Genomic DNA, 26,579 nt, shown 5'->3' with positions numbered 1-26,579 from the left:
GCGGAGGGGAAGGCGGCGCTGCGGGAGCGGACACGCGGGCGCGCCGCCAGGGTGCAGGGAGGCAGGGCGGGAGCAAGGGAGGCGAAGGTGGGAGGGATGCCGATTTCGGCTGGGGGGCGGGGAAGCCCCTGATAGGCGCGCGGGAGGCGTGACGTCACGTCCGGCGGGGGAAGCCCTGCCTCAGCACCCCCGCCCCCGCCCCCACAGGTGGTGCCGCCGCCGCCGCCGCCCCGGGCGCTGGGCGTGGGGGACCCGCCCTCGGGGACCCCGACGCGGCCCCGGCGCTCCCCGGTAGCCCCGCCCTCCCCCCCCCGCGAGCGCCCCGCAGCGCGGCGCGAGCCGGCGGCCCCAGGCCTCGGGGAGCGGGAGGAGCGCCCGGTGCGCCCCGCGCCGCGCCGCTCCCCGCCCCTGCTCGCCCCTCCCGCCCCGCGCGCCCCGCCCCTGCCCGCCCCGCCCCGCCCCGCCCCCGCCCCGGCAGCCGAGGGGCCGGGCCGCCGGCAGGGGAGGCGCCGAGCCGGGACTGCGCGCTCGCCCGCCGCGCTCTGTGCCGCCCGACCGAGCGGCCGGACCTCGCGCCCCGCGCGCCCCGCGCCGCCGGCTTTTGTTGTCGCCGCCTTCTCGGCCGCCGCTGCCTGCGGACCGCGAGCCGCACGCTCCGGGACCTTGGCTCTGCCCTTCGCGGGTGGGGGCTGCGCGGCCCAGACCGGGATCCGAGAGAGGCGCGGGCGGGCGGGCGGCCGGGGCGCCCCGGCCCCGCCATGGAGCTGCGGGCCCGAGGCTGGTGGCTGCTTTGCGCGGCCGCCGCGCTGGCCGCCTGCGCCCGCGGGGACCCTGCCAGCAAGAGCCGGAGCTGCAGCGAAGTCCGCCAGATCTACGGGGCCAAGGGCTTCAGCCTCAGCGACGTGCCCCAGGCAGAGATCTCGGGTAAGTGAGGGCGCGGCACCCGGGGCCCCGGACCCCGGCGCGCCCGGGTCCCTACTGCGCGCTCCTGCTCTCCCCTGCGTGCCCTGAGCCCGGAGCCGGCCGCCTGCGCCCCCGCCCGTCTGCACCCCCTCGGGCCCTCGCCCCCGAGTGCCGCCCGGGTCTCGTGCGCTCCTCTCGGCCGCCCCCCGAGCCGCGAGCACGCACGCCGGCCCCTTCCCCGAGGAGCTGTGCTCGTGGGGCTGTGGCCCGGGCCGTCCCCGGCGGGGAGTCCTGCAGGGCCAGAGCTAGGGCTGGGCGTCTTCGGCCATCGGCTCGGCCCAGCGCGGTGGCGGGGCCGGGGGTCCGAGCCCGGGGGCGCGCAGGGCTGACTGCGGGGCCGGCTGTCGGGGCGCAGCTGACGGCGGCCGCGGGCGAGGGACTCCCATTTGTCTGGTCGGGCCTCTCCGGGAGGCGCCGCGGGTCGGGCCTGGAGATTCCTTTGGGGTCCCCAGCAACGGCAGCCTGGGTGGGTTCAATTACAAGTCCCCCATTCTTGGCGGGAGTGGGCCCCTGCGAGGTAGGGAGTCAGCCGTGCGCCTGGGGGTGGGGGCGAGGCGCTGACCTCTGCCACCTGGAGCCCGAAGCAAGGGCTCCTGCCTGGCGAACTTGGACTCGTGGCTCGCCGGCCTGGCACTCGGAGCCGCCTCTGGCGGGGAGTCGAGCTGCAGGTGGTCGGCGCTTTGGATCCCGCCCAGGGGCCGTTTCTTTTCTTTGTAAGAGCATCGACCCTCCCAGGCATCCTCAGCCCTGCAGCTGCCTGCAGTCCTGCCCACCCCCTCCCTGCCGGCCTCTGAGGAGCGTTGGAGGGTGGGGGGTGGAGTACAAAGTCCTAAGGACCACCCAGGCCCCCAGGCTCTTCCACACTGCAACTGTGTGGGGAACCACACTAGGTCTGTGCAGGGCGCCTGGGACGCGGTGGGCAAGCTCAGAGCGGACTAGTTTCTTTTAGGGAAGGGATTTCTCCCAAACTAGGGGGAGAGCTGTGAGTAAGGGTTCTGCTCAGACGGTGACATGGGGGACAGGGAATGACCACAAATACAGGAATTCTGAGTGACAGAGGAGTGCATCCATGTGCAGTCCATGGCCCTGCCTTGCTGGGGACTGGGAGGGAGGCAGCCGGGTTCTGGCCCCCTGGGCCCCGGGACGGTCAGACACACACAGGGCTGCCTTGAGAGACCCTTGGACATACCTGCCCACCCGGCCACCAAGGCTCTGGAGAGGCCCCCTCTCAATACCCCAGAGCGGCCTTCCAGCATCTCCCTCTGCTGAGAGTTCCTGTCCGTGTCGGGCCTGCCTCTCCGGCGGGCCGGGTTTGCCGGGCTCCCTGGCTGCACAGGGCCCTCTGCAGTTGGGCTCACCCTCTGCTCCACCACTGCCCCTCCTCCCACACAAACAGGAGAACTTTGGCCTGGGTGTCCCCAGCCTTCCCTCTGGATCCCACCCCAGACGCCCCCACTCAGCCCCCGATCTCGGCTGGAAGCCTGTGCCTGTGCCTCTTCTCCGTGTGCCCACTCCCGCTTGGCCACTGTGTCCTTAGGGGCCATCCTAAACTTGCTCAAACCCACAGGCCTCTGTCTTGGTGAGGCCGAGAGGCCAGGAGGCCGAGTTTGGGCAGCTGCCAAGGGGTGGGAGAGAGTGGGGCAAACTGGGGAAGCTGGGGAAGGGCGGAGGCTGGGCTGGGGCCCAGCTCCTGTTCCCCTTGGGTTGGGGGAGGCAGTCAATCAGGGGCCCCGGAGGATCGAAGTGCATTGCAGTCTCTGTGTGTGATGGGTGGAGACGGGGTGCTGGCTGTCCGGCTGGGGGACAGTGGCTACCCAGCAGCTGTCCCAGTGTCGTGCTGGCCAGGGCTTGGGTGCCGCCCTCCTCCGGGCCTGGAATGCCAGGGGCCGCGCTCTCTGCCGGCGCCCCCTCTGCGGGCGCCCCTCAGCTCCTCCGTCCTAGGGGGAGGGCTTCTTCAGAGGGGCCACCTCCCTCCAGCCTGTGGCTGAAGCCCCCATGAACGCTGGGACGGCGGAGGGCCCTGCAGGGCCCAGGCGCCCAGACGGTGCCAGCGCCACGTGGAGCAGAGGATACAGGGTGACCTCCCAGGGCAGCGGCCAGCCCGTCCCCTCCTGTTGCCGCGGGGCCTGGCCTCCGTGGACCAGGCGCCCCCTGGCGGCCTCACACAGCACGCGCCTCTGGGGAAACCGTGCCTGCTTCTCCTCTCCTGCAGGCCTGGCCGCCAGACTTCTCCAGCGTGGGGACCTGGGGTCCCCGCCTGTGGAAAGCCCCCCCGCCCGACTCAGCCGGCCCTGACCGGGTGGAGTGGTTGGAAAGCAGGGAGGCGTTTACGGCCTCTGCCCAAGGGACCTTAGAAATGACGGTGGGCTCGTGAGAGTGGGGAGTGTCAGGCCACATAAGATTCCAGTTCGTGACTTCGTGTGATTTTTTTGGATGGCCGTGCCCGGCAGTTGGTGATGACAGCTGTTGTCATTTTACAGGTGAGGAAGCGGGCCTGGGGAGGCAGAGCCGGGTAAGGCCGTGGGGGCCACAGAGCCCAGGGAACCCTCCCGAAGGCCAGAAGGCAACAGAGAGAAAGTGAGGGATCCCTCTGCCGGGAGCCAGTGCCGGGGACGTGCAGTGCCCCGTGCTGAATCACACATGCCCACTGGAGCCCGCAGGCTTTCTGCCTCTGCCTGCGAGGTCGCTCCTGGCCCCCAGCTGTCTTCCCAGCACCTGCCTGGCTTCCTGGCACTCCAGTGACATGCCTTGTACTGCTCTGACCCTTCGCTGGGGTGCTGGGGACAGGGGCCACTCCTGTCACGTCCGTGTTGTAGCCACAGAAGCTGGCCCCGTTCCCGGCACCAAGTAGGTCCTCGGTCCACATTGCTGGGGACGCACCTGTGTCCTGCTCCGTGCCCGGCCACGGAGGGTGGGCAGGGAGAGGCGAAGGGCCTGGGCAGAGGAGGAGGGGTCTAGAGGTCCAGCGCTGGGGGTTGGAGGTCAGAGGGGGCCGTCAGTGCAGTGAGAACCGGTTGATGTCCCCTCTGGCCTGGGGTTGAGCCTACCTGCCGGCAAGGGGGGGGACAGCGTACCCTGGAGCTCACACCAAGGGCCCCCCCCCCCCGGGCCCATCGGCGGAAACCGTTGCTTCCGTGTGCCGGCTCTGACCCCCGACGCCTGTTGGGTGGTGAGAGACTCTGGGAGAGGGTCCTCAGAAGCCCGCATCCCAGAAAGGGCTGTCCTGGCTGGGCTCAAAAGAACCCACCCAGTATCTGTCCTCACCTGTGGTCTGTAGGGCTCTCACAGGCCACATGGCACACGGCCTGGCCCCAGGCCACGGGGTTCTGTGTACTCTGCCCTGTTCAGAAGGCAAAAACACCCCGTGTGCCTGGCCGGGTCCCCGAGTGGTCCTCAGCCCCTGGTTGTGCTGCGGCTCCGTCCCTCTGCCATTTGAGGACCTATGGTTTCATCATCCCCAGCCTGAGATGACGGGGGGAGGCGTGTGATGGGGAGGCCCGAGGGAGCCAGGACTCGACGGGGCCACCTGCATGATGCAACGGCCTGAGCCCCCTGCTGGACACGCTGCGGTGTTCCTGCCAGAGGAGCAACATCCTCCCTGGGCCTTACTTCAAATGTCAGTCCTGCTGCGCAAGCCTCCCGCGCCACGCAGCCCCCGGTTTTCACGCACGACACTGGCAATGGTCACGACCGCCCCTGAAGGTGCCCAGGAAGGGATGTGCTGGCACCGTGCACCGTGTGGCCGGCCCCGGCCCACGTTCTCCCCCTGCCCCTGCCCTGGGGTCTTTGCAGGCCCGCACAGACCCCTCGGGCAGTAGCGTCTTGAGAGCCCTTAACGTGACCCCGACTCAGTGCACATCTTTTCGCGTTACTGTCTGTTTGATGCCTTGGGTGAGGAAGGGTTTTTGTAGACCTGCTTCACAGATGAGTAAACCGAGGCCCAGGGGAGCCACGTAACTTTGCCCAGCACGCGTAGCCCACGTGCAGCTCAAGCTGTGGACCCCAAAGCCTATGGCATTTGCTGCTGCCCAGTCCTGGGCTCCGAGTTTTCTGGAAGGCTTGGAGCCATCCCGGCCTGGAGGCCTGAGATAGGAGCCCGAGGCCCAGGCCCTGGTGGTCCCCCCCCACCGCCTTCTCCTGTGGGCTCTCCTGGGCCTGGCTTCCTTTCTAGGCCGGCTTAGAACATCTCTTAACTGGAACTCTTCCCGAGCCTTTGACCTGGCCTCCCTTCCTCCATCGGGACAGGGCCGTGTATACACTGGCCCTCCTCATAGCTGGGCCTTGCCCTCTGCCTGGGCCCCCCCCCCGATACCTGTCTGGTGGCGGCCAGCTCTTCCGCAGGCCTTGAGGGCTGTTGCTCCTGCCCGAGGAGGGCTGTTCCCAGGCACCAGGGGCATGAATCAGATGATCCCCGGGTACACGCAGGATGGCCTGGCTGTGTGTTCCTGGCCATTGCAAGAAACCCCCGGCGTGTCCCCAGCACCGTGCTGGGCCAAGTCCCCCAGGACTCACGGACAAATGCTTCTCCGGGGGTGAGAGCCTAGGGGACGAGGCAGGTCGGCCTGGCTCCGTGCAGGCACTAATTAAGGAACAGTGTAAGTCTGAGGTTGACAGACGGTGGCCCAGCCTCTTGGGAGAGGGACTGGGGACACGTCGGCCAGGCAGCAGGCTGGGTTCAGAACCGGGAGGAGAGCCCGGTTGTGTGGGGGTGCCCATGCTCGTGCCAGGCCATCCACACCCACAGGCACAGGTGTCAGCCTGGCTGGCCCTGGACGGGAGAGGGCCTGCCCCGAGGCCGTTGGGAGTCAGGTCGGGCGTGGGACTGGCCTCTGCCGTGCCCAGGCCTGGACGTGCCCAGGCAGCAGGAACACCTCCCTTGTAAGGCAGACTCTTCTTTCCAAGACCTGCTTAGTTCAGGGTGATTCCAGACCAAGGCTCAGGGCCCCTGTCAGGCGCCTGGAGGACACTGGGCCCTGCTGTCCAGTGCAGCCCCTGCCTATCCAGCGTCTCTGCTGGGGGCCGGCCCCGATCACGTCTGACCATTAGCAGAGCCCTGTGGGCCCAGGTCACTGCCCACACTGGGGAGAAGACAAGTAGACTCCAGAGCGTGAGGGCTCCAGCCGGAGGCCACCCACCCCGGAGCCCGGCTCCTCGCAGCTAGGGCGGCTGGCAGTCTTTCTTGCTGGTGTTTGTCTAGGAACAGGCCCGGGCAGGTGCCCCTCGCTGCTGGAAGTCTCCTGGGGGCGGGGGTGGCACGGACGGGGATGCTTCCTCCCGCCCCAGGCCTCTCCCCACCTTCCCAGGTGGGGGCACATGGCGGCCAGGTGTGAGGCGAGGGCAGGCGTGGCCTCCCTGCTGGGGGGGCAGGACCTTGGGGGCCAAGCCTCCTAGACTGACTTCAGACGGGCTGTGGATGCCGGGGAGGCTTTGGGTGGGGGGAGTGCAGAGGGAGTGCACACCTGCTCTCCCAGCAGGAGCCCTAGAATCCTGGGTGGGTTCAGGAGCCACTGGTGGTGGGGGGGGGCGGGCAGGCCGGCCTCGTCCCGTGCCCTCCTCTGCCTGTGGCCTCAGCGTCCTCTCCCGCCAGCTCCTAGCTGGGTCGTCTTCCTGGTACACACACCCCCTCCTGCCAGGTGGGTCCTCCCCGTGCCCGCCCCTGGCACACGGCTGGCACCGGCCTGGCCGGGCGTCCCCCAAGCACCCACGCTCTGGGGCTTGCCCTGCTTCCCAGGGTTCTCCCCAAGTCTGGGCGGGCCTCGGCAGTAAATACTCCAAGCACCTCCCGTGTGCCAGGCCTGGGCCGGGTGCCGGGGGCGTGTCAGACGTACACGCTGGGCAGCTTAGCAACAGAAGGTTACCGTCTGGCAGTTCTAAGGCCGAAAGTTCGGGATCAAGGTGTGCGGGGCTGGCTCCCTTGGGATCTGGGGGGCAGGACCCGTTCCAGGCCCTGCCGGCTTCTGGCAGCCGCTGGGGGTCCTTGGCCTTTTGGGCCTGAATGTCTCTGGCTTCATGTGGGTTGTCCACGTGGGCTCATCTGCCTCCAGGTTTCACCTTAAAAAGGTAAGGACACCTATCAGATTAGGGGCCACCCAACTCCCGTGTGACCTCACCTTCACAGACCCCCTACTCAAATAAGGGCACCTTCTGACCTCCTGGGGCCAGGACTGCAGCGTATGAATCAGGTGGCCCAGCCCATCTGCTCCCTGAGATACTTTCCGTCTGGCAGCGGTGGTCCCGAGCCCTGCTGTTTCGTGACCATGGCTCCTCGGGACAGGGTCATGCCTCCGCGTGTCCGCCACAGGCTCAGGAGCCCGGCACAGATGCGTACCGAGGCCCTGGTGACAGTGTGGAGGGGTCAGGCCCCTTCCCACCCACAGGCTTCTCCGGGCACGGCCCTGGTGTGGGTGGGCTCAGAGGTCTGGGCCCTGACCCCCGCCGGGTCCTTGAGTAGCCTCCAGCCCCCTGTGAGCCTCAACTTCTCCATCCCTGTCAGGGTGGGAGGGTCAGGAGCCACTCCTTGCAGCGTTCGGGGCCTGCTGACCCGCCAACACATCCGGCTTGTGTCACGTCCCAGAAGCGGGGCGGGCGGTGAGGCGGCCTTAAGACCTTCGTGGGGTTGGGGGGCACCTGGCTGGGATAGTACTCAGCGACACCAGTGTTCTTTCGACAGGCTCAAGGTCCCCACCTGAGGGGAGGGGGCCCAGCATTCGGGGCAGGTGCTGGAATATGCCTGGGGGAGGGAGGGGGGCCCAGAGGCCAGGAGGGGGCACATGGTTTGGAGATGGGGAGGCAGAAGGTGGCAGACGGGCCACCGTGTGGCAGCTGTCCCCTGGTACGGTGGCCCAGCTGAGGAAGCTCGCTGCTCATTTGTGCTAAGTGCTCCCTGGGTCCTGGAGGCTTGGCTGGGTGACAGGGCAGCCCCGAGGGGCTCCATCAATCCCGCTCCCTTGCCATCTGTCCTGACCTCAGCCCCCCGGAGGCCCAGGGCCCCGCCCGCCGCCCCTGCTGCATCTCACAGGGGAGACTGGCCGGGTCCGAGCTGGGGACTGGCCCTGTCGGGTGGTGCTGGGTGAGGGCCAGCAGAGCACAGCACGGGGGCCTGTGCCGTGAGCCCCAGGGCCCCGAAGTGGACGCGAGGACCAGAAGAGAGGAGGAGAGCTGGCCGGCAGGCGGGCCTGCGGGAACCCCGCTCTGGGCCTCTCCCCACCCCCCCCCCCACCACCACCTGCTGAGGACCGAGGCCCTGCTTCCTTTAGCCCCTCGCCCTGGCTGCCTCCAGTCTCTGGCTTGGAGGTGCTTCCATGGGTGTCTGCAGGGTGGGTCCGGCCACGTAGCATGTGGATGAGGAAGCCGGGTCCCAGAAAGGGGTTCCCCGTGCTCAGAGGCCTGTCCCTTGAGGGGTTTCTCCAAATTGCCTCATTGCCTCGGTGTCCGGTGTGGGTACTGGTTAACAGTGCCCACCCTGGGAGGGGGCACTAGGGGGACGTTGTGTGTCCCTGTCCCATAGGCGCTGGGCATGTGGTCCAGAGTGCAAGGGGGAGGTCGGCGGTAGGACGGAGAGCTGGGGCTCGAGGCCCCGGAGCACCCACAGCCACGAGGAGAGAGGGGCCCAGGAAGGGGCCAGGAAACTCTCAGGCCCGTGTGAGGCCCAGTTGAGGCCCTCGTGACACTCGACTGCAGGAGCGCCTGGCCAGCCGCCCCCGGGAGGGCCTCCTGAGGTCAGAGCCGGTGCTCCTGACGGCAACAGATGTCCGAGCCCCACTGCCCTGCCCCTTGTGATGAGGAAGGGCTGGCCAGGCCGGGGCGAGGGTCTCCACCTTTCATCCACTGTGTGCTCACCCTCTGCCAGTTTCTGGAACACAGAGGTGAAAAGCCACGGTCTCTGTCTCCCAGAAGATCAAGGTCTAGTGAGAAACTCCCTTGGGGCCTTCAGACCATCCTGGGCTCGGCGGGCCAGAGCCTGCCTACACTGACTGTCCAAGCCTCGTCTGCACCCCAGCTAGTCGGTCCTAGGACGGTGGCAGTGCCACCAACACCTGGAGGGTGGACAGCCAGGCCCTGGACAGGTGCACCTGTCCTCTCTGGGGCTCCCTCCCCATCGGCACTGGAATCTGGGGGTTGGTGGCCCGTGCATACCTTCAGACAGTATCCCCAACACTGAGGACCCACTTTCTGAGCCTGCGAGTCCCATCCAGGCCCATCCCTGTGTCTAACGGCATCCTACGTGCCTGGTGCCACATCGAACCATGTGGGCCCCCGTGGTGAGCCACGGGTGACAACCGAGTGTGTCCTTAGGCTCCGGGGCCCCCGACTGCCTGTCCCTGGCTCTGGGGGCCAAGGGAGTATATCCCACCCACCTGTGACCATCTCCAGGCCCTGGGGACAGAGATGATGCCACCCACTGCCTGGGTTGGCTCATGATCACTCACATCTCGTTGTCATGGAGTGTGGGACACAGTGGACCGACCGACAGAGTTATTTTAAAAGGATGAGGCTCTTAATTCCGCTCCGCCGTCCCTGACCTCCTCCCCCGGCGTGGCACGGGCTGCCCACGCCACAGAGAGTCCGGGCGTCTTGGCATCCTGCCCTCAAGTGACCCAGGGACTGGCACATCCCCATCACTGTGCATTTGGGGGGTTGGGGGACAGGTCAGACACACACAGCTAAAGCCCCATCCCCAGGGTCCGGTGTGGTTCCCAAGTAGGAGCTGTGCGCTGGGGGCATTTTCGGTCAGGGCCAGGGACCCTGTGAAGTGCTGGGCACTCTTGAACAGCCAGGAGGTGGCTTCCAGAAATGCCAGTAGCGCCTCATGCGAAGCACCTTGAACCAAAGCCCTGGGCGGGGTGGAACCAGCGGCCTGGAGCACGGGGGAGGGGCGCCCTTCTGCTTTGGGGCCAGGATGGCCTCGCAGGGGGGGGTGGTGGAGTCGTCTGTGGAGGAGGGCGAACCGCGGCCGACCGACAGGTGTGAAGGCAGGGCGCGGAAGGCCGGGGTCCTCAGCTGGGGTGCATGGCGAGGCCCCGGGAAGGAATTCGGGCAATTGGCGAGCACGGCCGAGGAAGAAATCGCGTTTCTGTTTTTGCTAACCTCTAAGCGGACTTGAGCGTCTCCTGTTACCACGAACGAGGCAGCGGTGGCGTGTCTGGGGCGTGGCTGCCGTGGAAGCCGCCGGTGCACTCTGTCCCCTTTCGTTTGCAGCGGGTGGCCGGCAATCCCTCTCACACTCCCCACGACCTCGACGTCTCGGCTGGTTCTAGACCTGCCGTCAGCTCACGCAGAGCGCGCTCCCAGGAGAGCGGGCGAGGCACCACGTCACGCGTTCACTGTGCGGTTTTCTGAGGACCGTTGCGCCTCGCCTGGCGTCCTTCGTGGTCCTCCGCATAATTCTTCGACTCGTCAGCGCCCGGGAAGGGGTCAGCGGGCCTCAGCAGACGGTCCAGTGGGGCCAGTGCTGCGGCCAGTGTATGCACCCAGGAGGGCCTGCAGGGGCTGGGGGTGGGGCCGGGCCGCGGAGCAGGGGTGTCTACGGGCACCCGGAGGTGACGGGGACATTCAGAGGTGACAGTCTCTCTGCATCACTCAGTGGGTGTTATCTGAGCTCCTCCCGCGTGCTGGGGCCGTTCTCCCGCTGAAACGCGGCCACCAGCAGAGCCACTGGCACGAGGACAGGACGAGCGTCGGTCGTGTCCTGTGAGCTGTGGCTCTGCTGGCCACGGTGACCACGTGTTATGTCGGAAGTCGGAAGTATAGAGAGCTAACACGTGAATCCAGACATGCACGTGTTGAGGTGAGGTTTGCAGTCACACCGCACCACCCTCCCCCCCGCCCCTCCAGGGCTGTAGAGCAAAGACCCCTCCCAACTGGGGTTCAAGTGCCGGCTCCACATTCACTCGCTGTGTGACCTTGGGCCAATTACTGAACCTCTCTGAGCCTCAGAGTGCTGTTCCATTAAATGGGGATGGTAGCAGTGCCTGCTGCATGGAGCGTCCGTGGTCATCAGTGCGCCCGTGTGCACAGCCAGAGTCCATGCCGCGGGGCCTGCTGGGGACACGGGCCCTCCGTCTCCAGGTCCTGCCTTCTGGAGGTGCCGTGGGGGAGGGCCCCTGGTGGGAGGCTGAGCAGCCACACGGCCGGGGCTCAGAGATCTAGGCTGGAGGGGAGGATTCTCCCCTTGGTCAGTCACCCACTTCTGCTTACCGGCCAGTGCTGGGTGTGGCTTCCATGCTCCCGCCCGGCTGGCCCTGGTCTCTGGTAGTTGAGCACTGCGGGAAGAGCTGGTCCTGGAGGACAGCCCTCGGTGAGGGAGCACTCCCCCAGCGCTGCGGGAAGAGCTGGTCCTGGAGGACAGCTCTCGGTGAGGGAGCACTGCCCCAGCATAGGGCCATGCCCACACCTAGGAAGGACTCTGTGTGGCCTTGGAGGGTGGCAGCTGGTGTTTACAAGAGAGCCACAGATGGAGGCACCAGAAGTAACCACAGATCCTGCGTAGAGGTTGGAGGGGGATAGGAGATGGTGCCGGAAGGACCCACACACACCCTCAATCCGTAGCCGGGCCTGGGGTCTGGCAGCCTGCATCGGGGGCCTCTCCTCGCCCGGGTCACGTGGGGCCTTATCAACGTCCCCGTGGCCCCTCTCTGGGGACGGGGCTGGTTCCATCCCCTGGACCATCTGCTCCAGGATTTCCCTGAGCGGGACCATGCCACCCCCATCCAGAGCTGTGTGCCTGTGTGCCCTTCTGCCTGCTGGGCATGGCTGGACGAGGCCGGGGTGGAGACACCGGGTGCCTAGGGGAGCAGAATTCCCCACCTCCTGAGGGGCCTGGCCCTTCTCTGACATGCTTCCAGCTTCACCGGCCCCTGAGAAACTGATCTGGAGAAGCCAGGGAATAGGATGGTCCCCAACATTCCCACCTGCTCCGCGAACCCAAACAAGATCAGGGCTCCACCTCTGGGGAGCCGGGCAAGGGGGCAAACGCTGAGCTCACGTGACCCTCTGTGTGCCCAGCAGGGCCTGGTGGGCGCGGCCTCCGGTGGAGGGTTGGCTACTGGCAGGAGCGTCTAGGCAGGTGTCCCACCCCCCCAAGTGGAGGTGGCCGGGCCTGGCTCAGCTTCCAGGAGAGGGGTCTCCTCTCCATACGCGGGACTTCCAAGCTGCTGGTGGGCCCCAGGTGCCACCGTGCTCTTATTTCCTCCCCTTCAGCGAAGACAGGGAGGCACACAAGTTGGGCAGCAGACCTGAGACATTGAGCGAGTCACGGAACGTCTCCCAGCCTCAGTCTTCCCATCTGTAAGATGGGTACGATTCTATGTTCCTGTTACTCAGCCTGCTCTGAGGGGGTTGGGGCTGTGGGTGTGAGGACCTCAGCTGGGGCTGTGCCTGAGTGTTGCAGGGAGGGAGCCTGTGTGACTTCAGTCAGGCTTCTGTCCACACCCCACGAAGGGCTGGAAATAAAACTGCAGTATATCTTCTTAAATTGGTAATCCAGATAGCGAAAAAGTTTGTAGTTTAGGTATGTCCTGAATATTTTAATTTAAAGTAAACCGGTGTAAGTTTTTGGTGAAAGTACGTGCTAGATATTTAGCGTACGTACGTTGCAGATGGGGGTGGGGGGTCTTGCTTTTTTGGTGATAAAATGCACATAAAAAGATTTAGCATTTTAACCGTTTTTGTGTACAGGTCAGGGTCATTAAGCACATATGCACCGTCCACACCATCCGTCTCCAGAATTTTCTCATCTTCCCCCACTGGACCTCTCTCCCCAGTGGACACGGACTCCCCAGCCCCGCCCTGGCCCCTGGCGCCCACCTTCCGCCCTGTCACTGTGACTCTGACGACCGTGGGGGCCTCCGCGTACAGGGAGTCACATGGTATTTGTTGCTTCAAGTCTGGTTTCTTTCACTCCGCACGGCGTTGGCAAGGTCAGGTGCCTCCACGTCGGAGCAGGTGTCGCACTTCGTTACTTGTTGAGGCTGAGTAATATTCCGTCCTGTGGCTCTGCCACGTTTTGTGACCCACTTCTCCGTGGACGGACACGGGTTGTTTTCACCTTCCGGCTGTTGTGAGGCAGCCGCTGTGCACAGGGGCGTGCGAGATTCTGTTCCAGTCCTTGCTTTCATTTCAGTTCCTTTGGGCCAGATACTCTTATGCTAAGAAAGAATGCCGTTTTTCTGTCACTCACGGTGAACTGTGTCCCGTCCAGATCTGCAGCCCCCTCCCCAGCTGTGCCTGCCAGCTGGGCTGGCGAGCTGGGTGGAGGTGCCTGGGCGGTAGGCGGCCCCTGACTCAGCCGGTGGGGGGCGGGGGGGGGGACCGTCCTCCCCAGGCAGCGGGCCGGCCGTCTGCAGCTTGCTGGGCGGTGGGGCGTGCCTGCCCCTGCCCCTGCCCCTGCTTCCGCGTCCCCGTCCTGCTCAGGACGCCCCCCCCACCCCGGGGCTGGCGTGGGGGGAGGTCTCGCAGTGGGAGAGGCAGGGGAGCGGGAGGCCAGCACTGCTCAGCCACTTCCCGCCGAGTGACCGCGGGCATTCATGTCAGCGCCTACACCTCCCGCTGCGGCGAGGGAAAGAGGGGCTGCTGTGCAGATCGCGTCTAACACCTTGCACAGTGAGCAGCGAGCAGCGAGTACTCCCATCTCCCGCGGAGGCCGCCGGGCCTCTGTGAGAACAAGGGCGCCCTTGTGGGGAGCAGACTCGCCCCGAAAACCCCCTCGTGGACGCTGCCCGCTGTCCTGCTACCTGTGGGAGGGGTCGGGTCAGGAAGGTCTGAGGCCGCCACTCTGGGGCCGTGATGGCACGAAGCTGCGTTTCCTTGAATGCCGACACCAGACAAAGAGTCTCTCTGTGCGGTGTCTTCAGGCATATTTGTTTACTGACCCGGGTCCGGCTTGGGTGCTGGGCAGGGAGACAAGAGAAGGGAAGTGGAGGCCCCACCAGCAGGCAGAGTGGCCTTCCTGCTGCCAGGGAGGGTGGGCTGCCTGTGCTGAGTGGGTGTTGTGCCCCCGGGGGGCCTGGGAGGGCTTCCTGGAGGGAGACCTGAGTTGGCCTTGAAAGAGGGTGGGGCCAGGGGGAAGGGCGCTGGGACCCAGAGTTACTACAAGTGGCAGGCCACAAGCTGGAGGGGGACTGAGGAGCTGGGATGCCAGGCCGACAGCGCCCGTGACTTTGGACACGGCTACCAGGCTTGGCGGGAAGTGGCTGGGTCAGGGGGCGTCAGCCGAGCCCTCTGCCCCTTCCCATTCTGTCTTTTCAGCCCCAGGATTTATGGGGCCTGAGCGGAGGCTGGGCCCGGGTCACCGTGAGCCCCCGTGGGCTCCCTCAGTTGGAGGGTCCTGCCCGATGTTCCAGCCCAGCTAGGAGTTGGTGCCCCCTTTGCCTGTGGGGGGGGGGGGGTCCAAGGGGGGAGGATGGGCAGACCCGAGGCGTGTCTTTGCGGGGAACACAGCAGAGGGGGTCCCTGAGCTGTACCCCCTCCTGCTGTTCCAGGTCGTTCCCTGTGGACACTGGAGAGGCCCCCTCAGCTGCCCCAGGCCCCACGGGAGGGTGGATGGGAGGGCTGTGCAGAGCCTCAGGCATTCACGCCCCACCGATGCCCAGCCGGCTGGCATGCGGATGAGCCCAAGGGGGTGCTCTCCTCAGCTCAGCTTGGGCCAAGCTCGGCCTGATGGGAGAGATTCCGGGGAGCACTTACCCCTGGGCCCCAAGAGAGTGCTCCCTGCCCTGCAGCCAAGACCTGAGGTTTCAGGTGCAGCAGGCACAAACCCAGGGTCCCCTTTATCCCCGACTTGTTCTGAGGTCATGGAGTGAGCGGTGAACCCTGAAGCAACCCAGGGGAGGCCCGTTGGAGAGGGCTCGGTCTCTTGGCCAGAGCTGCGGCCAGACTGATGAGGCCAGGCCCACTGCCTCACCGAGGCGCCCCCAAACCTGGTGCTCACTGGCAGGGTGGCCTGCCCAGGAGGTCCCGAGCAGGAACCGGGCGGCACAGAGAGCAGCCTTGTGGTTACCTGGTGAAACCCCCTTCTTCAGGGGTCTTAGGTGTTGTGGCCTTGGTGAGGGGTCTTTGATCAAGCGCTGCCTGCCAGGTAGGGCTCTCCAAGTGCAGGCTGGCCGCGAGGAGGGTGGCCTGAGTGGGTGGTTTTCTCCTGTGCGGTGGCAGCCAGGTGAGGCCAGGGCCAGGGCTCCGGGGAGTACAAGGTATTGGTGAGGGCTGTCCCGGTGTCCTGGGAGGGAAGGGAGAGACACCAGTGTGGGAGGGTGCCCGGGGAGCGTGTGGCCAGGTGGGGTTGGCCGATTCCCAGGGGAAGGAGATCAGCAGTTGGCACGCAGGCCCAGGTCGCCTAGCTGAGAGGCTGGAGGCCTGGAGGGGACAGGTAGCGGCTGTGGTGGCTTTGAGGGCCCCAGACAGCAGTGGGAATCCGGTCGTCGTCAGCAGGAGAGGGGGCTCCCAGGTGGGGAGCTGCCATTCTCCGTCCCCAGGAGAAACCCGACACCCCCATCCCCTCCCTGCCACCCCCGCCCCCCCCCCCCCCAGCCTCAGGTCAGCATCCGGGATGGGCCCCCGCCCCGGGCTCCCGGCTCCCTAGCGCGCTCCGGGCCTGCGCCTCGGGGCTGTGCTGCGGGGGAAGAGCGGAGGGGGGCCTGGGCCCCCGCCGGGAGAGGGGCCGGGCCGGAGAGGGGCCGGGCCGGAGGGGGCGCGGGGAGGCCGCCCGCGGGTTCCTGGGAGACGGGGCGGTGCCAGCGCGGCGGGGCGGGGGCTGCGGGAGGAGGCGCGTCCCCGCTGCCGGGAGCCGCGCCCTCGCCGTGCGCGCCAGTGCGGCCGCGGGGCTGCCGGGGCGGCGGTGGCCGCTGCTCCTCCCCGGCTCCTGGCCGCCTGCGCCGCCTCCGAGCCCTCCGGCCCGGTCCTGCTCCTCCGCCGGCCCCCGGCCGGGTCCCCAGGCGCCCCCCCCCCCCCCCACGCGCCCGCAGCCGGAGTCGCGCGCCACCCGGAGCGTCACCGCCACCGCAGCCTGGGACGCCGCCGCTGGAGCCGCCGCCGCCGCCGCCGCCGCGCAGGGTTCTCGGGGCCACGGCGCGGGTGGCCTCTGCGGGGCCGGGATCCAAGCTGGGCGACCCCGCCTGGGATCCAGCCAGCCGTCCACCCCAAGCCATCTCCATCTCCCCGGTCCCCCAGCGCCCCCGTCCCCAGGCTTGCCACCCCTCCCTTCACTCCCTCCGCCTCGCCCCCTCATCCCCACCCCTGTCCCCCGTCACCTCCGCCTCGGCCCCATCTTCTGTCCGCCCTGCCCTGCGCTGCCCTCACCCCCCACAGGCGCATCTTCGCTCCGCTTCCCCACCGCTTCGCAGCAGGTGCCCCAGCGTCCACCCCGTGGATCGTGGGTCCCCGTTCTCGCCGCACCCCATCGCCACCCCACCCCGTCCCCTCCTGCCGTTCCCCACCTCTCCCCTTCCCCGGGCCCCTCTCCGCCGGCAATCCCGCAGCGTCCCGCCACCCCTCCCCACCCCCTCCAGTGCCTCCCACCGCCTGCCGCAGCCCCCTTCCTGCAGCGAGCCCCCCTTCCTCTTCCGTCAGACCCGTCCCCTCCCCTTCGCCTGCCGCAGCCCCCGCGAGTCCCCGCTGCTGCCACCCCCTCCCCATGCCTGCCGCGCCCACTGCGGCAAGCCCCTTCCCCGCCAATCGCGTGGCCCTCCTCCCCCACGCCCGCCCCGCCTGCCGCAGCCCCCCGCGCGGCCCCCCTGCTCGCCGCCTCCCCGCCCGCCTGCCGCAGCCCCCGCAGCCCCTGGGCGCCCGCCGCGCCCACTGCACCAGCGCCCGGTCCCCTCCGCGCCAGGAGCACCGCCGCCGCATCTCCAGACCGCGCGCTGGCTCCCCGGCTCCCGCCCCGCGGCGCGCGTCCTGGCCCGCAGCGACTGGCGAGGGCACCGGGGCGCCCAGCCTTTGTTCCACGGCCGCGGCGACGCAGCCCCTCACGGGCCTGGGGGGCCCACCCCTCCCACCCACCGAGCGAGGAGTTGTCCGCACCGATGCCCCTCGGTTTCGGGTCCCAGTGCCTGGCGGAGGCTCTGCGGCAGCACTGGCAGAGGGCCGCTTGGTGACGCTGTCATTTGCCTGAAATGGTGGGGGGGTGGGAGGGGGCTTTGGGTGGTCGGTGAGGGGTAGGGAAGCAGGTTGGGTCGGAAGCAGGAGGGGTTATGGGTGTTGTTGGTGTGTAAGGGGGAGTAGGAGATCGTGGTTGAAATGTCCTTTGCGAGGTGCATCCGAGGCCACCCTTCTGGACGGACTCTAGGTGATCAAGTGTGACCCTCCAACAGGGACTCGTCAGGGGCAAAGGCTTCTGGGGGATGGGGGGCTGTTGAGAAAGGAAGGTCTGGAGCTCCGCTGTGGCCAGTGGCCAGGGAAGCTCCCTCTGTTTGCTCCGTGTCTCCCACCCCCAGTCGGCTGGTAGACATGCCAGGGGGATCCTGTGGCCACTGGAGCGACATAGGGTCCAGGAGCAAGAGTGGGCGGGGGCACTTGTCCAGGGGAAAGCCTTGGACAGCCGCTCACCCCCAGTCTGCCGGCAAAGCCCCGGGTAGGGTCCAGAGTTGAGTAAAGGAGAGGGGTGGGGAAGCCGCCCCCTTCCTGCCCTTCCAGACCCGGGCCTCTCCCTTGCTGGGTTTTGGTGCCTGGAGCTGGGCACGCGGCCCCGCTTCAGCCCATCCAGGGAGGCTAGCGCAGTAGCGCAGGCTAATTGTCGACAGTGACTTAGAGTGTTCTAGGGGTCGCTGGGCCAGGTGGTGCAGAGCATCGGGGCTGTGGCTTTAAAGACAGGTCAAGCAGATAGTCTGCATACTCCCGTGTGAGCACTAGAAGCTTCTGGAGACGTGGGCTTGGCATGGCGCCATCTTCCCTCTGCAGTCTCCTTGGGAGGGCTCTAGCGCCACCAGACACGGGTGGCTGCTGGGCTGGGCCTGGACACATGAGGTCCGTGTCTGGCATTGGAGCCAGTGACCACTGTTGGGAAGGGGGTCTTGGGCTAAAGCATCAGGGTGATAGTGCTGGTGGGGGTGGCTGCTGGGTGGGGAACGCCTTTCGGAGACTGCTAAGACGGGACAGCTGGGACCAGCGCTCAGCAGGTGGCAGAAGGGTGTGAGCCTTAAAGATGTTTAAGGCGTAGACTGATACGGGCTCAGTGAAGAGAAACCGGGGGTCTGGGGTGACCCCGAGAGATCTGAATCTGGAGGGAAAAGGTGGACCTCTGGTCTGCCACCCAGAAAGAGAAGCAGCCGCTGATGGGGTGAGGGGAGTGGGTGCAGTACTTAAACCTGAGGAGCAGGAAGGGAGGGAATCTGGGAATTCGGGGGCGGGGCCTAAGGGAAGGAGCCGCAGGGATCGCAGGACGGGCGTACATCCCACCGTGAATCGGTGAATCGGACCTCCCTCCCGTTTCCCCAGAACCCCCGGGGATCGCCACAGGGAGGAAGTGCCCCACAGGCCAAGGGAAGTCCTGGATGTGGCCGGCCCGCTGTTGCAAAAACCGCAAAGGGACCGAGGGAGGAAGGAGGGACGGTCACCGGCCGGCCGGTGGAAGCGTCCTTGGGAAGAGGGGCCGGCGCCTGCCGGCGCGGGCGAGTCTTCGTCTCTCGGCAGGTGTTGAGAGGTGGGGGGGTTCGGGGCCGGAGAGGTTCGAAGCGACAGGGTGCGATTCCGTCGTGCACACTGCCCGGGGTGGGGGGCCCCCTTCTCTCCCGCAGACCCCCGCCCGGCGCTTTGGCTCCGACCGGGAGGGGCAGGCCCACTCTCCCCGAGGCGCGGGGGTGCCCTGCTGAGCCCGCCTCCGGCCGGCCGGCATCCAGGGCCGTCGGACGATGTGCGGACCGGGCCGGGCCGGGCCAGGGTGGGCGGAGGGCGAGCGCCAGGCGCTGCAGCCCCTGCGTCTGCCCCGCGGCCGGCTCGCGGCCGCCTCGGCCCAGCCTGCCCGGGGCCTCAGGCCGGCGCCCGGGCTCTGGCTCCGTGTCTTCACTCCCGTGTGTCCGCGGAGGGAGGGAGGGCCGGGGGCTGTGCCGGGGCAGCCGGAACAGCGCAGGCCACCGGGCGGCTGGACGAGGTGGCCGGGCAGGGCCGGGGAGGCTGTGGGGACAGTGCCAGGGAGCCCACGCAGCAGCCGCCCACGGCGGAGCTCCCTGCATCTCTCGGCGTCCCCCTCCTCTGCCCAGCCTCTCTGCTGTCTGCGTGAATGGCAGGCTCGGGGAGGGGGTCTGGGCCACCGGGGGACCGGGAGGGTTCAGGAGGGAGGGCAGCCGGCCAGGGATGCCGTCCGCCCCCACAGCCTGCAAATACTCAGGATTGGGCGGCCCCGGGCCCACATGAAGCCCGGCTGGCACCTGCCCCCTGCCCCAGGCCACACCCCTGGTTCGCCCTCCCCACCCCCACCCCCACCCCCCAGCACCACTGGGACCCCGGTGTGCAGAGGGCGCTCTCCGGGCCCCCACTGAGGAGGGGAGCTCAGGTTTCTCCTGGTTGGGGCCCGGGGACCCCATGGAGAGGACCCTCATCTTGCTCAGAGTCCTGCCTCCTGCTGGCAAAGGCACCCGAGAGGGAAGCATGGTAGCTGTTGTCTGGCCCAGCCCTCCCTGCCTGGAGGCACCTGGGCATGCCACCCCTCAGGAGAAGCGGCACAGGGATGTTGGCGGGTTGCCCCCCCCACCAGGCCCGGGCTCCGACCCTCAGCCCCAGCTGGTCCCCACAAGGCCCGGAAAGGTCTGGCTCACCCAGAGGGTCAGGCCTCAGGTCCCCAACGGCCACACACCCCCCGCAGACCTGGGGCTCCCCTGGGGGTGGTCACAAGTGGTCTCCGGCTCCAGTCTGTTACCCCGAGGTCAGCCCTGCCCCAAGATGGGGGTCCCAGCCCCCCTCAGACGGACATGCTAGCATCACCTCCAGGCCCTGGGAGAAGGGGGCGGCGGTCCTCCAGGCATGCAGCCCCTGGGGGGAGCAGGTGTCTGAGACCAGACACCGGGTCTGAGTGCCCCACCCAGGCACCTGCGGCCCCTCCCACTGCACCTGCAGGCCTCGGCAGCGCCTGTCCCGCCGATGGGCACGGAGGCCAGACACGGCAGCAGATAAACACAGTCCAACCTGGTGTGACCCGGTGGTCCCGAGAGGCAATTCGGGGCAATTCAGCCTCAGGATAATAATTTCTCTCTCCCCTCCACCCGAGGCCTCTCCTAGAGGCTGTCTGCACCCAGGGCTGCTGATTCTCCCCTGCGGGTCACCTTGGAGCCAGCCCCCAGCCCTCGGGACCCAGAGAACTCTGCCCAGGCCGCCGCACCCCCACCCCACAACTGTGCACAGGATGACCCTGCCCCCACACAGCCCCACACAGCCCCTGCCCCCCTCCCCCGTCAGACCCTTGCTGCCCAGGGGGCCCCAGGAGGGACCGCTCCCACAGCTTAGAGGCACGAAGTATGGCCTGCAGGGTGGGGTAGGGACGGGTGGGGAGGGCGGGGAGGTGGCCCGGTGGGCGTGGAGTCCTGAAAACAGGTAGCCTTGGCTTCTCACTGTGCAGCATGGACTGGACGGGAAACTAGTCTCTTTGAGCTTGGTGTCTCTGGTCTATAAAGTGGGGTCACAGCACCCACCTCCGAGCTGCTGTGATCATTGTAATACTGGGACCTGTGGCCGGCGCAGTATGCACAGCGGTATAACCACAGGGCTGTGTGACTTAGCACCTGTCCTTGACCCCAAGGTGGGAACACGGATAGTGGTGCTGCCCTGGAGCCAAGGGCCAAGGCCGCGGCGTGAGGAGTGATGGGGGCTTTGGGGGCGCAGCGGAAGGGACGTCCGGAGACACCCGTGTGTCCTCTTGCCCCACCCGCCCCCGGCAGATCTGTGTCCAGGCCATGTCCTTGCTGGGTTAGGCTGCCCCCCACGTGCTCTGGCATGGGGCGGGGGGGGGGGGGGAGGGGTAAGGAGGCTCTGGTTGTCCAGCCCTGCCCATCAGCGACCCCTTCCTCCCTGCCCGTTCTCAGCCAGGGCCCAGGCAGGGGGGCACCATGCAGGCCTGGAGGCTTACCCTGGGGAGCCTTGAGTCTGGGAGCCCACCCCTCCGCACATACACAGGGCCCTGAGGCAGTTCCGTGCTGGGTCACAGATGTGACCTGAGCTGCTCCAGAGCCCCTGGGATGGCCCTCCTCACCTGCATGGTGGCAGCAGGGGGACTGAGGGGCCGGGGGGACCTCCGACATCCCTGCATCCTCACTTCATGACCAGCCCGGCTGCGTTTGTCCCAGACGGCCTGGAGGGTGGCCTGCGGAGGAAGCCCTGCTCCTGTGTCCCACGCTGGGGACTGCACCGCCTACCCCGGGACCCCCACTGGAGCTGTGCCCCTCCCAGGGTCCGCTGTTCATGTCCGCCCTGCCCAGGAGACCCCGCCAAGCCCCGGGGCCAGTTCTCCTGGTCCCCAAAGCTATGCCTGCCCCCGGACCCATGCCCCAGCAGCCTCCCCGCCCCTCCTCCCCTCACGCCGGCCCCTCCCCACAGGTGAGCACCTGCGGATCTGCCCCCAGGGCTACACCTGCTGCACCAGCCACATGGAGGAGAACCTGGCCAACCGCAGCCGGGCTGAACTGGAGACAGCCCTCCTGGACAGCGGCCGCGCCCTGCAGGCCACACTCACCACCCAGCTGCAGAACTTCGATGGTGAGCAGGCCACTGGGGTTTGGGGACCACCAGACGCTGACACGGTGGGGAGCTGGGCACGAGGGCACCTCTGCTGGTGAGGCGGGCTCACAGGATGGGTGGGGTTATTAGCGCTCTGGGGCTGGGAGCTGAGATTTGGGGGGTCCCGGTAGCGGAAAGCTGCCCACGTGCAAGGGCCCAAGCAGGGGACCCGTGAGCGTGGGGTGGTCTGCAGGCGACTTTGTCCACCCCGTGGTGTGCACGGCAACACACGTGCACGTTTGGGGAGATCAGGCCCATCCCTCTGTCCGCCCTTCAGAGGGTCCCTCTTGCTCTCAAGGTGGCTCCTTATCACTAGAGGCAGGAACAGGCCTTGCACTGGCCACCGGCTGGCCCGGAGCCAGGAACCGCAGTGTGACGGCCGAGCTCGGGGCGGGGCACTGAGGATGGGGCTTCGGAGGGCCGGGTCTGCGCTGGTGCGGGGGCAGGAGGAGTTTGGGGCCCCGGGCGTGGTCCTCACATCTCCGGGGCAGCTGCTGTGCGTGGCATTCATGGGTCTCACACCGGGAGTCTCACGCCGTGTCTGGGCAGAGATCGAACGCCCTGGACCGTGAAGAGTGGGCTGGTGTAACGACGTCCACGGTGGCCACCCCAGGGGGACGGTGTGGGCGCTGGGGTGGGGGGCCCCCAGGAAGTGACCTCTGAGCTGAGATTGAAGCCTGAGGTCTGACTGGAGGGAGGAGGTGCCCCGGCAGAGCCGGAGCTGAGACAGGAGGGAGAGTGTGAGCCTGCAGCTGGCAGACAGCCCCGAGTGGCTTTGAGGCCCAGCCTGGCAACACCTGCAGCAGTGGCTTTCCTTGGGGGCCCGTGACCTCTGCCCCCTGCCTCCTTCCCACCATCCGGCAGCCTGGCCAGGAGCTGCCCGGCTCCCACCTGGGGTGCTGCACAGGGTGTCCTGAGCCCTACAGCCCAGGGCCTTGGGTGGCGTAGATGTGGAGGAGCCTGAAAACCCCTGGGGGCCCAGGGTCCAGGGGCCTGTGCGGGGAGGGTGGCCACGGCTCTGGGGGCCGAGTCCGAGGGCAGGGGCCATGTGGTTACAGACTGCAGTCTTGCTGCTAAAGGGGGTGGGTGCTGTCCGGGACCCCGTTCTGGGCATACGGGGTGCAGGGCATCTCCCCCGAACCACGCCCACGCCCTGCCTCCCGGAAGGCTGCAGCACATCTGTCTGGGGCTCTGGGCAGGTCCCAAGGGCTACAGGAGATCCAACCCGGACCCTCAGGCAGGCCAGCTTCTGGGAGGCATGAGAGGGAGGGCCGGACACGGGCCTGGGGGGTGGGAGGAGGCAACGCAGGGAGGAAAGAGCAGGAAGGAGGCGGCCCCACCTCCTGACTCAGAGGACCCTCCTGCCCCCCTTACGGGTGATCCCAATGAGTCCCTGAGGGCACCCTGAGCCTGCCCCCAGCTCAGAAGTGTCCATTGGAGGCCCTGAGACCCGAGAGGGGACCCCCACCCAGGCTTTTGCACCCCAGGCCACGGGGGGTGGGGTGAGGTCTTAGAAGTCCTAGGGGCATCGGGGGCCTGGCCTCCACAGCGTAGAGGGTGTGCGGGGGGAGGTGGGGGGTGGGACAGGAGGCCCCGGGAGGCCTCACCGCCCCCCCCCCCCCCCCCCCCACTGGCCCAGATCACTTCCAGCACCTGCTGAACGAGTCGGAGCGGGCGCTGCAGGACACCTTCCCCGGCGCCTTCGGGGAGCTGTACACGCAGAGCGCCAGGGCCTTCCGGGACCTGTACTCCGAGCTGCGCCTCTACTACCGCGGCGCAAACCTGCACCTGGAGGAGACGCTGGCCGAGTTCTGGGCCCGCCTGCTGGAGCGCCTCTTCAGGCAGCTGCACCCGCAGCTGCTGCTGCCCGACGACTACCTGGACTGTCTGGGCAAGCAGGCCGAGGCGCTGCGGCCCTTCGGGGAGGCCCCGCGCGAGCTGCGCCTGCGCGCCACCCGCGCCTTCGTGGCAGCTCGCGCCTTCGTGCAGGGCCTGGGCGTGGCCAGTGACGTGGTCCGGAAGGTGGCCCAGGTGCGCTTGGCGGCCCCCCCCCACCTCCCTCGGGGACCCTTCGGCCCCGCCCCCCGCCGCTTTGCATCTCGGCCCCGCCCCGTGCCCCGGGGTCTCCTGGCCCGGCTCCCTGCCCCGCCTACAGCACGTCCCAATGTCCCGCGACTGAGCTCCGGTGGGGGCAGCCGGGCGGTCCCATCCTCAGCCAGCCTGGGTCCCGTGCAGGACCAGAGGGGAGAAGGTGTGGGGCTAGATGCCGAGTCGACTGCGGGGTCAGGGGCCGGGAGTCGAAAGGGCAACTGGCTCGGAGGCCAGAGCAGGCCGGGGCCAGCAGGCCCGTCCCCCGAGAGGCAGCTGGAGTCAGACCCCCTGGTGACAAACCGGGGAGGGGGAGGGCATCGGCCTCCGAGCCACACAGCCCTGGGTGTGAGCCGCCTCTCCGCCTCCAGCTGGCGTCCTTTAGCGGGTCCTCCGCCCAGCCCTGAGCCTCAGTCCCCTCGTGCGCGTCGCACACAGACCTATTCACGCTCCCCCGTGAGGCTTGGTGACGGCAGTGTTCAGGGAGTCGCTCACTAGGACGGTAGCAGTTATTAGGATGAGTGGTCCCACGACCCGTGGGCCTGCTTGGTCATCTGAGAAGAGAGGGGCTCCCCAAGAAGGGCCGGGGCCAGGCGGAGGTCCCACTGTGGGTGGGGCAGAACTGAGGCCTCCTGACTTCTGTCCAGAGCCTTCCAGCCCCGGGCTCCTTGGGGGGCTGGGCACGCCCAGCTGCGGGGCTGGGCTCAGGCTGCCTTGGCTCCGCAGGTGCCCCTGGGCCCGGAGTGCTCGAGGGCCGTCATGAAGCTGGTCTACTGCGCGCACTGCCTGGGGGTCCCCGGCGCCCGGCCCTGCCCTGATTACTGCCGCAATGTGCTCAAAGGCTGCCTGGCCAACCAGGCCGACCTCGACGCCGAGTGGAGGAACCTTCTGGGTGAGCCCTCGCTGCCACCACGCGCCAGAGCAGAGCAGGGACAAAGCCAGTCCCGTCCTCGGGAGTGCCTGGCCAGAGGCCCTGGGAGGAGGGTGACCCGGGGTCAAGGGACAGGGAGGCCATTCTGAGTGCAGGCTGCTGCCTGGGATGGAGCCCTGCGGGGTCCTAGTTCCTCGCCCTTCCCCGCTGAGCGAGGGCTCCCTCACGCATACGTGCCCACATGAACGTGACCTAAGGCGGGCCACCGCATGCGGTGGGCCAGCCGGCCTGTGCGCGTGCCGACACGTGGGGGGCCCACACGCATCCACATCAATACGTGTGAGCTGACGCTGCTGACGTCAGGTGGGCCAGCGTGCCCGCGCTCCGGCACCGGTAAGTCCTAACTGTGCTGACCCCGCAGGCCGACCCGTGTACACGCTCACGTGTGCTGATGCGTGAGACTCACCCACACGTGTGAACTAGCACCCGCCCACGGTGGGCCAGTTCAGCATGTGCCAGCACACGCGAGCTTCCACACGCGTGTGCCCAACACGCGTGCATGCCGACACACAGGAGCTAACATGTTCACCCACGGACCCCTGGCCGGCCGGCACGCGTGCGTATCAGCACACGCCTGAGCTCACGTGTGGACACGGCCTGGCTGGCGTGCATACTTACCAAATGCCCTCTGTGCGTGTGCCCACGCCTGTCCCAGACTCCATGGTGCTCATCACCGACAAGTTCTGGGGCCCGTCGGGTGCGGAAAGCGTCATCGGCAGTGTGCATTTGTGGCTCGCAGAAGCCATCAACGCCCTCCAGGACAACAGGGATACGCTCACAGCCAAGGTGCGGGCAGGAGGGTGCGGTGGGCGTGGTGTGGCATCCCGGATGTGGCCTCGTGCCCCTGCAGGACCCCTGCGGTCTTCCCCCAGGTCATCCAGGGCTGTGGGAACCCCAAGGTGAACCCCCAGAGCTCTGGGCCTGAGCAGAAGCAGCGCCGGGGCAAGCTGGTGCTACAGGAGAGGCCCCCCACGGGCTCACTGGAGAAGCTGGTGAGTGGTCCTCAGACAGCCGGGCCCTGGGTGGACAGGGGAGGGGAGGGGAGGGCAGGCCGAGCAGGGCGCCCCGTGGTCTGACTCCCGCCCTGCAGGCCTCCGAGGCCAAGGCACAGCTCCGAGATGCCCAGGACTTCTGGATCAGCCTCCCGGGGATGCTGTGCAGCGAGAAGATGGCCATGAGCGCCGCCAGTGACGACCGCTGCTGGAACGGCATGGCCAAGGGCCGGTAGGTGCTGCTGCCTGGCTGGCCACAGGCCGGCCCCCCTTCGCAGTCTCACCTGGGCCTGTGCGGCCTGTGGCACCAAGTGCTGTGTGCGCGGGGCCGTGCCCGACCCCAGACACGCGGTAGGACACAGGAAACCCTCACCCGGGCCAGCTCCCGGCAGCATGTACCGTGCTCCGTGTGCCCACGCCCCGCGACTGTGGGCTCCCATCGGCCCCTGAAAGGCCACTGGGGGTCTCGAGCTTGCCAGCACCTGGACAGGAGAAGAGGGGTGTGGGAGGGCGTGCCAGGGTATTGCCCCTTGGCAGGGACCAGGCCGTGACCCAGGGCCTGCCCACAGGTACCTCCCGGAGGTGATGGGTGATGGCCTGGCCAATCAGATCAACAACCCTGAGGTGGAGGTGGACATCACCAAGCCCGACATGACGGTCCGCCAACAGATCATGCAGCTGAAGGTCATGACCAACCGGCTTCGCAGCGCCTACAACGGCAACGACGTGGACTTCCAGGACGCCAGTGCGGGCGGGGCCCTGGGGGCGGGGCTGGGGACGGGGGCGGGGCCCTGGGGCGGGGCTGGGGACGGGGGCGGGGCCCTGGGGCGGTGCAGGGCAAGGGTGCCCAGGAGAGACCCTTCCAGCCCCCAGGCTCCCACGGTGGCAGGGAGATGCTGCTGCTGTCTGGACAC

General features: G+C 67.8%; 2 protein-coding genes across 2 annotated transcripts in view; one reads left to right on the top strand and one right to left on the bottom strand.

The window, feature by feature from the left end:
* Positions 1–470: 470 nt before the first annotated feature.
* GPC1 (glypican 1) overlaps positions 471–26,579 on the top strand; it is a 28,272-nt gene continuing 2,163 nt past the window's right edge. The window contains exons 1-8 of the mRNA XM_060624352.3: positions 471–924; positions 21,475–21,633; positions 23,294–23,685; positions 24,469–24,634; positions 25,329–25,459; positions 25,546–25,665; positions 25,764–25,897; positions 26,235–26,410. Coding sequence (XP_060480335.3) covers positions 759–924; positions 21,475–21,633; positions 23,294–23,685; positions 24,469–24,634; positions 25,329–25,459; positions 25,546–25,665; positions 25,764–25,897; positions 26,235–26,410 — 1,444 coding nt within the window. The 5' untranslated portion in view covers positions 471–758. The remainder of the gene's footprint in view (positions 925–21,474; positions 21,634–23,293; positions 23,686–24,468; positions 24,635–25,328; positions 25,460–25,545; positions 25,666–25,763; positions 25,898–26,234; positions 26,411–26,579) is intronic.
* On the bottom strand, positions 12,219–21,179 carry LOC144617099 (uncharacterized). Its single transcript, XM_078450617.2, has 4 exons — positions 21,131–21,179; positions 16,759–18,917; positions 14,960–15,175; positions 12,219–13,850 (listed from the first exon to the last, which is right to left on the bottom strand). The coding sequence occupies exons 1-2, from the start codon at positions 21,177–21,179 to the stop codon at positions 17,977–17,979; spliced, it is 990 nt and encodes a 329-aa protein (XP_078306743.2). The 3' UTR covers positions 12,219–13,850; positions 14,960–15,175; positions 16,759–17,976.

This window comes from Panthera onca, chromosome C1 (genome assembly GCF_046562875.1).
Source record: "Panthera onca isolate mPanOnc1 chromosome C1, mPanOnc1 haplotype 2, whole genome shotgun sequence".
Lineage (NCBI taxonomy): Eukaryota > Metazoa > Chordata > Mammalia > Carnivora > Felidae > Panthera > Panthera onca.
Note: the sequence above shows the minus strand (reverse complement) of the source record. Positions and strands in the feature narration are given on the sequence as shown.